At 31.8% G+C, this 9959-nt stretch overlaps 1 protein-coding gene and 1 long non-coding RNA gene across 4 annotated transcripts in view; one reads left to right on the top strand and one right to left on the bottom strand.

Moving 5' to 3' along the window:
• Positions 1-7925, top strand: part of LOC106469995 — a 25388-nt gene extending 17463 nt beyond the window's left edge. Inside the window, exons 3-4 of the long non-coding RNA XR_001291465.1 lie at positions 264-269; positions 7915-7925. This is a non-coding gene — a long non-coding RNA (uncharacterized LOC106469995). The remainder of the gene's footprint in view (positions 1-263; positions 270-7914) is intronic.
• LOC106469994 (pyrroline-5-carboxylate reductase 3-like) overlaps positions 1-9959 on the bottom strand; it is a 28360-nt gene that overhangs the window by 10532 nt on the left and 7869 nt on the right. For all 3 annotated transcript variants that reach the window (XM_022398556.1, XM_013930514.2, XM_022398555.1), the window contains exons 3-4: positions 8993-9057; positions 4850-5035 (exon numbers count right to left, since the gene is read on the bottom strand). In XM_022398556.1, the coding sequence (XP_022254264.1) occupies positions 4850-5035; positions 8993-9057 (251 nt within the window). The remainder of the gene's footprint in view (positions 1-4849; positions 5036-8992; positions 9058-9959) is intronic.

Genomic DNA, 9959 nt, shown 5'->3' with positions numbered 1-9959 from the left:
AGAGTTGAACAAAATAACTCAGCCTGGCTAACTAATGAATGAATATTTGCTGTAAAATTCTTATCAATGCTATAAGTGTAGCTACCTGTTTGTCTGCCAATTTTGATTTCATTCCTTTAAGTCGCACACTCAATCCTTTTTTTTAGGCCACAACTTTTTATTGCACCTAAGGTGTTTTTATTTAGATATCATGACTTTTTGAAAATACACACCAACAAACTACAGCAAGTAAGAAAGTGACACTCAATAGTAACCCATGTTAGCTTTAAGTCCCAACCCTATTAATCAGAACAGACCTTTATAAAGCCAACCAGATTCTTTAAGATATATATATATATATGGGTAGTTTTCCTCTCTAAAGCAGTGTTATTAACTTCCTTTATACCAACGCCATGGAATTTAGATTAACAGTTTCTTGTCATCACCCCTTACAATCAGTACAGCCATATCAAGCATCATTATTTATGATCTTGAATAAGGAGAATTTCATAAAATTTAGTAAATTTGTGCTGAAAAGTTGGCAGTGAATAATCAATAATAACCGTCCACCCATACAATTCTTTTTGAAAACTTGAGGTATAAACTGCTAATCTAGTTTGCTTGGCCTAACCAATACTTATGTATCTGCACATCCTTTCACCTTATATTTTTGCTGCTCTAAGTCAGTCATCTTTAATCCAAAAGACTCAAAACAGTCCACTTTTACTCTTAGGTGACACTGTAGTAAAAATGTTACTGATAGATCACAACTTTTTGCGTAGGCATGTTCAAATTTTTTTTGTCAAATTGAGTGGTTTCTCTAAATAACTTTGCAAAAGTGGCTTATATTTACAACAAATGAGACTCGTAATTGTAGGTAAAAAGGATCTACCAGCGTACCAAATTTGAAAAATATCCATAAAAGTTAAGTATGTTTTTCTATCAAATAAATTTTCTGTAATTTTGGTGCAAAAAAAAAAAATAGAAAGAAACTTGATCAAAATTGGAGATGTTATATCTCAGGTATTTCTTAATGGACTTCCTTGAAATATGATATGTAAAGTAAGAGTCCAGTAGAGCACATCCACTGAAAATATGTGATATTTTGGATTACCACAGTCCGAGATACAGAAGATGGGAAAATTGATAAACTATCACTCCTGTTAACAACACACAGTGTGTCCTGCAGCAGGTTGTTTTGGCTGCACGACACACTATTGTGTATCTTGATCTCTAAAAAGCTACTTAAATATTTTGTCTCTATTAGGAATACCTTTTTAGTGGATTTTTTTTTGGTGACTGTGGTTGAATAGGTTTTTAACTTATTCTACTACAAAAAATGTTTTTCAATTTAGCTGGACGAGACAGTAGTATATAATAATGAAACTACTAAAATGAAATAAAATAGCAATACCATAATTCCACATTCTGACAAAGTCGTAACAAAATGTTGTGCTGCTGGTAACATTTTATTTAAGAAATTGAGTTTGTATGGAGTCTTTTTTTTCTTGAAGATGGCCATTAACATTTACCTTCATGTCTTTCGTTAGACTACTGCAGTTTGTGGCCCTAATATTTATATAACATTCAATGCTACCTTTTATTTTTGCTGTTTAGTCACTTTTCACATTTCTTGAATCTAAGTTTCCTAGACTTGATTAAAATTTATTAACTTTTCCATACTCTGTTCCTTGTTTAAATTGTCTTTATCCACAATGTTCCAATTATATTCCTTTACATGTCTACATTTTCCCTTTTTGATTGAACACAGTGCTGAGGTGGCCACATTTGTATTTTTGGGAATTCCACATTACTCATAGCATTTCAAAATTGTATCATGAGATGCATATTCAAAATGGCCACGTCCATAATTTTTGTAAAAGGGAACATTCAAATCAGCTCATAAAATCACGATTCCTCCGATTTCTGGAAACACAATATCGTTGTTTTTTGGTGTAAGGTTTGTTGCACTTTAAATAAACACAATCATGAAATAATATACAAAACACAACACTAATCAGTATATAAATGATAAATGACTTGAGATATTGTTTTGTCTGTAAAAAACTCTGCACTCTTAAATTTAGTAGCAGACTAGAGCCATAACAATATAATTATTTCAAGGATTGATTAACCTCAAGTCCCTTACTAAACACCAGAATTAAAAGTGTTTTGAAGATATTGGTAAAACAAAACTGAAGATATAAACAGCAAGCACTGTTATCACTTGACTGCATGCTTTTATGCACATCTTATTTAGACATAAAAGTTATTAAGAAGTGCGAATAAGACAGAATACACAAGATGTAAATCTGCACATTAAATACTGGCAACACAGGTGAGATTTGCTACCCTTAATGTACATATGGCCATATATAAATTTAAGGAAAATTACTTCAAAAATGTATATAGATATGAATTTCAAAAAACAAAGACCTTAACAGTTCAGTAAAAAAATTGAAACTTTTGGACCAATTATCAAATTTTATACATCTTTTATGGAAGTCAAGCCATTTGTGGTGATATTTCGAAAGGTGCTATGCTTAATATGAGCACATATACTAACAGAAGTCAGATGATGGTGGCACAATTCACTCGAGTAAAACTTGTGGCATGGGGAACTTCACCAATTCTAGATGTACAGAATTAAGGCATCACACAAACTACCTTTGAAGCTTACAAAATGATGTAATCAAATAAAATATTAAAAGGTATAAGATAACCATGCATATAAAAGGTTTGTGCATTTACTTTCACTTAAAAGCTATTTGAGTCCCATGAAAACCACAGCCAATATAAAGGTACAGTGAAATGACACGTATCACAGCTACATTGTGACATTGTTTGATATTTCATAGGTGGTGTGATGTCATTGAAATTGACTGGGGTGTAATAAGTACTAAAATATGTTACTCAAGTTTCAAGTAAAAGTATCCATCCTGAAATTTACTTAAGTTACAATAAAAACGTATCTACTGAATAAGTACTCAAGTAACAAAAGTAAAAAAAAGTACACATTCATCTGCAGTTCTCTCAAACCCTACATGTATGTTGTGGGCCATGAGGTCAAGAAACAAAACACAGCACACATTATAGACACACAGAATTATTCACATGTTTAAACTTGGCCAGCCACTAAGAAGCAATGTAAGCAATGCATGCGATTGGCTGATTTAAATCCCCATGCATGCACGCCTTGCGTTTTGACTGCCTGCCACAAATTTGAGTTTTGAGAATAGTAACGAAATGTATAAAATGAAAGGTGGTGGAGTAAAAAAACAAGTAATTTTACTAAGAATTACTTAGATTAGAGTAAAAGTATTTGAAAATATAAATACTTTTTAAAAAGTACATATTGATAAAAAGTTACACAAGTAAAGTTACTTCATTACCTTTACACCACTGGAAATTGATTATTTTTCTGATGGGTATGTAACAGCTCTTTACAACACAAAAGATATATTTTCCAAGACAGTTATATCCCTTATATTTAATGGGCATTGGAAAACAAAGGAATATGGATGAACTTTGGGAATCAGGATCATCCAGCTAGAGACTTGCAACAAATCCTACCCCTAGCAATGGTAAGCAAAAAGTCAGTGGCAAAAGCTGCCATGAGCACCAGGCAACATAAATAAGAAAGATTTCCATTTGGAAAAGTGATATAAGTTATGTTTACACAAGATTCTTACACAACATATCCTTTAAACATTTGCATACCTCAAGCAGCTAAAGAATGAAATAGGTATTCATGCTATTCCTTATAAAAACATACCAGTCAAGCCACCAGGAACAATGTCTATGGATTTCTGTTCAACTGGACTGTTTAAATGGCCACTGGAAAACCACTGTCTTCCTACACTAAATAGATTATGGAAAGCCACAGGGAGGTGGAGTTGTGCTTTGGACACAAGAGCCTTAGGATGGAGCCTTTGGCAATGAATACTACACTGTAGGGCTATTGTCAAGATGCACAGTTGACATGTAGAGCATGACTGGACACTATGACATAGACTGCAGCAATGTGGTGAGGCTATAAAATCATTTTAATATAATATACTAAACCTCTACAGTCTGTAATTTTGTATGCATTCTATTTTCTTCCAATGCCTGTAGATTTGATGAAGCCTGATAGCTAAAGATAAAAATTATTCTGAATATGATATTTTTTGGAACCTCTGATGTACATTTTTTACCTTTACCTCTTTTCACACATAAGCACGTTTGTCAAAAATTGAAATTGATTTGAAACTCTAACAACATTAAAATATGTGCTGTACTAGAAATATTAGAAAACTTTTGCATTCATTATAAACTCATTTTGACCTAAATCACAGATTTATAATTGATTCAGTAGGATTTGGCCTCACTGAAGTGAATAAAGGAATGTTCTAATGTATACAGATAGGTGTCAAAGAAAGATACCACAGATATCTGTGATGACTTTTTTTAAATTATCAGTGCCTAAAGATTTTCACAGTCATTTTGTTGAAAAAAGGTTTGCAAGTAATATCAAATATAATATACACAGTAGTTTTTCCGAAGAGATTTGTTCACATCATTATTTTATAACAATAAACACACACATGAAATATACAGTTCCTTTGAAGTTTGTAAACATTTAAATCAATATCCCATTTAAAAAATATAACAAAAGTTTATCCCAAAAGCTGTCTTTTTTTTATATTTTTTATACATATATAAATTTATATATTTAGCAGTAATTTTTATTATGGTTAATCACTTTATTAATTACTTCAAGTACAATTTTCTGAAGGCCAGTGATACTTTTTATTAAATAAGCAATAATACTATCAAAACATTATCTAGTATTTAATTACTTAAAATAATACTTAAGAAAAAAAAATACTTTTTCCATAAATTGAATCGAAATTCCAGCAGCAACAGACACAATAAGATGATGTGATTGTATGGCATTTTTCTCTTCTAGTTTCTTCAGAACTTGACTCACTAGGTGAGGTTTAACACAGAGGAATATCACTGTACATGCTGAAACAACATCTTCATTTGCATGTGTTATATGACATCCCATATCCTAAGTCCATAAAGAAAAAAGAAAAATATATTTAAAATGCAACTAGCAAGCTGTGGTAAATACTAATGCAAGAATTGTTCTAAAGGATTTACAAATAAGTCTACATATTTAAAGACTGGAAAACAATTAACAAGGAGGTGGAGAGAAATAGTGCAATGGGTATGTAACAGTACCTAAAAGCAGTTTTAATATCTAGGATTTCAACTATCAAAGATGGAAATACCCCTTCTACTTAATGGCATTGGAAAACAAAGGAATATGGATCAACTTGGGGTACAGGACTATTCAAAAAAAGACTTGCAACAAATTGTATTCCAACTGTGGGAAGAAAAGTATAACATCTTGTAACAAGTGAGAAATCACAAATACAAAGGTCAGTGGAAAAGCCATCCACATGTCCCAGCCAACAGTATTCAAAATAATCAAGAAGGATCTTCGTCTTCAAAAGGGACACAATTTACAAGCTACTTCCATAAGATATCCAGGGCAGAAAGTTCAACTATGGGAAATGGCCTGAATTGTACGTAGCCAAGGAAAAATGGCAATATATGGTGACACTCAATGAAGCATGTGTACCTTAATAAGTGCAACAAGTCTCATGCCATTTTCTATCAGTAAACTGGTGAATAAAAGTTTCAAAAGTGGTACACAGCATGTCACAAATTTTTGATGGAATTCATGATCATCACAGGATATTGCTTCAAGTGATTCTTCCCATTTAGTTGTTGCATACTTCAAAAAGCTGGTGAAATGAGGATTCATGCCATTTCATGCAAAGATGTACTGATCAAGTCACAGAACACAGTGCTTATGAAATTCTGTGTGATCTGAATGTTGAAACAGGTACTGGGAAACTATTGTTCTTGTACATTATATGAATAATGGAAAGCACCTGAGAGTAGTGATATGCTTTAGGCACAACACCCTTATGAAGAGCCTTTTTTTAAATATCAAGTATGCTACGGGGCTATAGTCAAGATGCATGGTTGCCAGACAGACCAGGACTAGATGTGGAAACATGGACTGTAAGGGGTGGTGAGACATTAAATCATTTCAATATAAAGTATTTAAACCTCTCTATGTCTTACATTATATAATTTGAGAAGCTGTCATATTTTTTAAATTCCAAACTTTGACTTGGGAAATCACATTCACTAAACATTTGCACAAAATAATATTAAAACTAAGTGAATAACATGGCCATTTAAAATAATTATTCACAGTTTCTCTTGCAGCATTAAATTTTGATTACATTACCACACATATCACTCAAATGAATTTACAAAAACAAATACATTTTCAGCCAACTATAGTAATTGTGTTTGTAGAAATCAAACAAGCCAGAGTATGTAGAAGTCAGATATAGGCTGATGCAATATACAGAAATTGTGGTTTTTGAATAATGTTTCCTGTGTTCTTAACTTTGTAAGTTATTCAAAATGTGCTAAATTAATTGACACAATTTACAGTAAAGGAAAATAAAAAAAATACTGAAAACACAAATACCAGAGTCACAAACAATGAGTAATTGCAAACTAATGTTGAATTTATTAATGATATGAAATATCACAGAAGATACAAGAGAAAAGTGAATAAGTTGTACAGGGCACTAGTATTTTGTATGCAAACTCTTTACTTTACACGAAGCATTCACCTTCTTTTGATGGTGCCGTATAATTTATCAATGTGCAATTGTGGTAAATTGTTCTAAATATCCTATATTGCTCGCCACAGTTTAGTCAACTTATATGGTTGTCTTATAACCTTCTCGTACAACCTTAACAATGTTACTGGAACTTTGTGCAGGCCAAACCATGCTGTAAGTGTTCCATTGGCCTCTTTAGAGTCATATTGGGTTATCGATGAATCCTTCCCAGATGAGTCATGTTCCAGTAGAATTTGCCTGCCTGTACCCTTCAACAGTCAGGATGCCACTGGTCTTGTGTAGATCACCAACACTGTTGTATGTAATGCAGACCCAAGCACTTACTGATCCCACACCATGCTTTTTGGAGATGTTGTGTACACTGACTGTGATTCCTTTCTCCTATCTGTTATTAAATGTAATCAAATGTTGCCAAACAATTTGAACTTGGATTCACCAGTAAAAGAGTAAATGTCTAGCTTTGTAGTCTAATGCTTATTTCAACCTTTTGGTTACCCCATCTCAGCAGTGGTTTTGAGCAGCTACACATTCACTGAGTTCACTTCATGCTAATATCTATCTTACTGTCCTTGAAGTAACATTTACACCCATATTTATACAAGTGTTGGTGGCAAGATCACTATCTCATAAAGAATCTACCTTTATTATACACTAATTATTTACATCTCATTCTAGCATTGATGAAATTCAGAAATAACTAACACTACATAGCTTTATTTTGGTACGAATGTGCTATAATACTCTTAAAGGTTACGAGTTACTACCCAAAAGTTTTCTTATTATATGTAAATGATATCTTCCTATTAAGATACTTCGTATATATATTAAGCTATTGGGACAAAACGTTTTACTAAACTTCAATAACTTATTTTTAGTTCTGAACACTAGTTTGTACGTAGAACAATGTTTGATTGTACAATAATGTCATGCCTAAAAAATGTCTCCATGTTAAATCATACATAAAAAAAAAAAAAACATTTCTAACCACTGTATTTGTATTACTGTTTTCATGCAATATAACTTTCAAAGAATTTTAACTTGTTATATACATGTGAACAAGTAACTTGCATCATGTTAAATGTGAATACAAAACACTTCCTCCCAAAGTTAAATTACATTTTGTCAATCATTTCTGACTTTTAAAAAAAGGTATAATGCTATTCAAAATAAAAAATTACAAATTTGTACACGTATCTTTTTTTTGGTAAGCTAGAATATTTTGAAGTTGGGCTTTCTCATTCATCTTGTAGCTGACAAAGCTTCTGCTCTAAAATTCATAAAGTAACCATCTCAACTAACTAATCTGTATTTGTTTCGAGGGGAAAAAAACAACACCTATATAATTCTACATTGTTATCAAACAATCACAAACATTGTTCTCAGTAATTTAAGTATTGAGTATTAATCGTAATGCTAAACATTAGTTTTGAGCAATTTAATTTGTATTAAGTACTTTAAATAGCTTGTATTAAGAATTACTTAAAACCAAAAAAAGCTAAACTAACTATACATTCACCACTCCTTTTTTAAGAAATCATGTAGCAATATAGAAAGATGTCCGAGTTTACATTTACCAGTTGATGGTGTAATAGAGAAGACTGTACATTTTTAACAAAAAACTTATATCAACCCTTTTGCTGTGCAATTAATTTTCAGGTTCATTCCCAAAAAGTGTCAACTATCCACCAAAAAATAAAAGGATGAATTCGACCCTTTGTATTACTTTTTTTAATACTGTGAAAAGCTATATTTTCTGTATCTGACAGTAATATTCCTTAAAAACCATATTGAATAGTGAAAAATAATGATCTAAACTAAAAATTGAGGAAGATTAGAAAAAAGTATTTTCCAGTAAATGGCATAAATATAGGCAAAACTAAGTCAATAAGAGGCCAAAATCATTACAAAATATAAAACAAATTATTTAGATAACAATATCCAAAATATATAGAACCTGTCTTTATATAGATTCTACATGTGTTCCTGCAAAGTTGGCAATTTTGTAATAAGGCATATAAACATCCAGGTTTTATGGCATAGAACACAGATGGCAGCACGCATGCAGGTTTGATGAATGTTTCAAGTACAGGGGGATATTCCTGCATGTTGTAGTAGAAACTTTTTTTTAGTAGCCATAGGGTAAATCTGAATTTTGCAGTCAGTGGATACAGATATTTATTTGGATATATCCAAACTACACAGCAAAAGGGTTAATTAGAAATATTCTGGTATGTTAAGTTAGTTGATAATTATTTTTATGGTATCATTTTTTTGTTACATTTTACACAAACCTTGAATGTTTCTAAATTGGTGGTAGTAGGTGCACTTGCCCAGATTTGATTAGGTTTGAGTAAACCTGTTGAATAAGAGAAGGTAAAATGAAACAAATAACTGCACAAAAAAGCACTGAATGCAAATTAAAAGAATATTTGATTTAATTAAAATTTGACTGATTTATTGTCATATAAAAAACAGATTTGTCACAGAATATCTTCCTGTTTTGTACAAATGACTTAAATGATTCTAAACTAACAGTGCACAACACATGATCAAAGAAACTATTCCACATAAGCTTGTATCTAGTGTGATATATCCAGGTGAAATGTAATTAACTTTAGAACTATATTGGATAGGTCTTGCTAGATAACAGGAGATTTGCTCAAGATACTGATTACAGAGTAATAATAAATTTATTACTAACTCAGTCGATAGAAAATGAAGTAATGAGACTTGATGGAAATTGTAAAACAAAAGGAACAATCTTTGTTAAACACTAAATGCAAGCACAGTGTATACACCTGCTTTTACTCACGTGAGATGGTTCCTTTTACTAGATAATAGCACTGACTACTGAAGACTAAATTCCATATTACAGTAACTAAATGATGTTTCACACCAGACTGACTAAACATAATGTTCCTTAGTGTTTTCATGAAACCTTGCATTTACTCAGCTGTACCATTGCTACTCACATGACTGATAATTCTCAGTATAAAATAGGTGGGGCCATAACCTCCATATATCAATTGAACAACTGTTGAAGAACACTGCTGTTTACATTCTTACACAATATTGTTATGCCTCCAGTCGTTAGTTGATTTTCCGTAACTTTGTTCCGACAAAACTTTAGCGACACAAGTCCTTACTTAATAAAATTGGTTTATTCTTTCCGAATTACAACTTTACGATACACTTAGTCTCAACAGTCGCGCTATAACAAATGCTATATCTCACGTGGCCAACAATATTTTCTCTGAC

This window comes from Limulus polyphemus, unplaced genomic scaffold, assembly GCF_000517525.1.
Source record: "Limulus polyphemus unplaced genomic scaffold, Limulus_polyphemus-2.1.2 Scaffold3761, whole genome shotgun sequence".
NCBI classification, from domain to species: domain Eukaryota; kingdom Metazoa; phylum Arthropoda; class Merostomata; order Xiphosura; family Limulidae; genus Limulus; species Limulus polyphemus.
The sequence above is the reverse complement of the archived record's forward strand: the minus strand, read 5'-3'. Positions and strand labels throughout refer to the sequence as shown.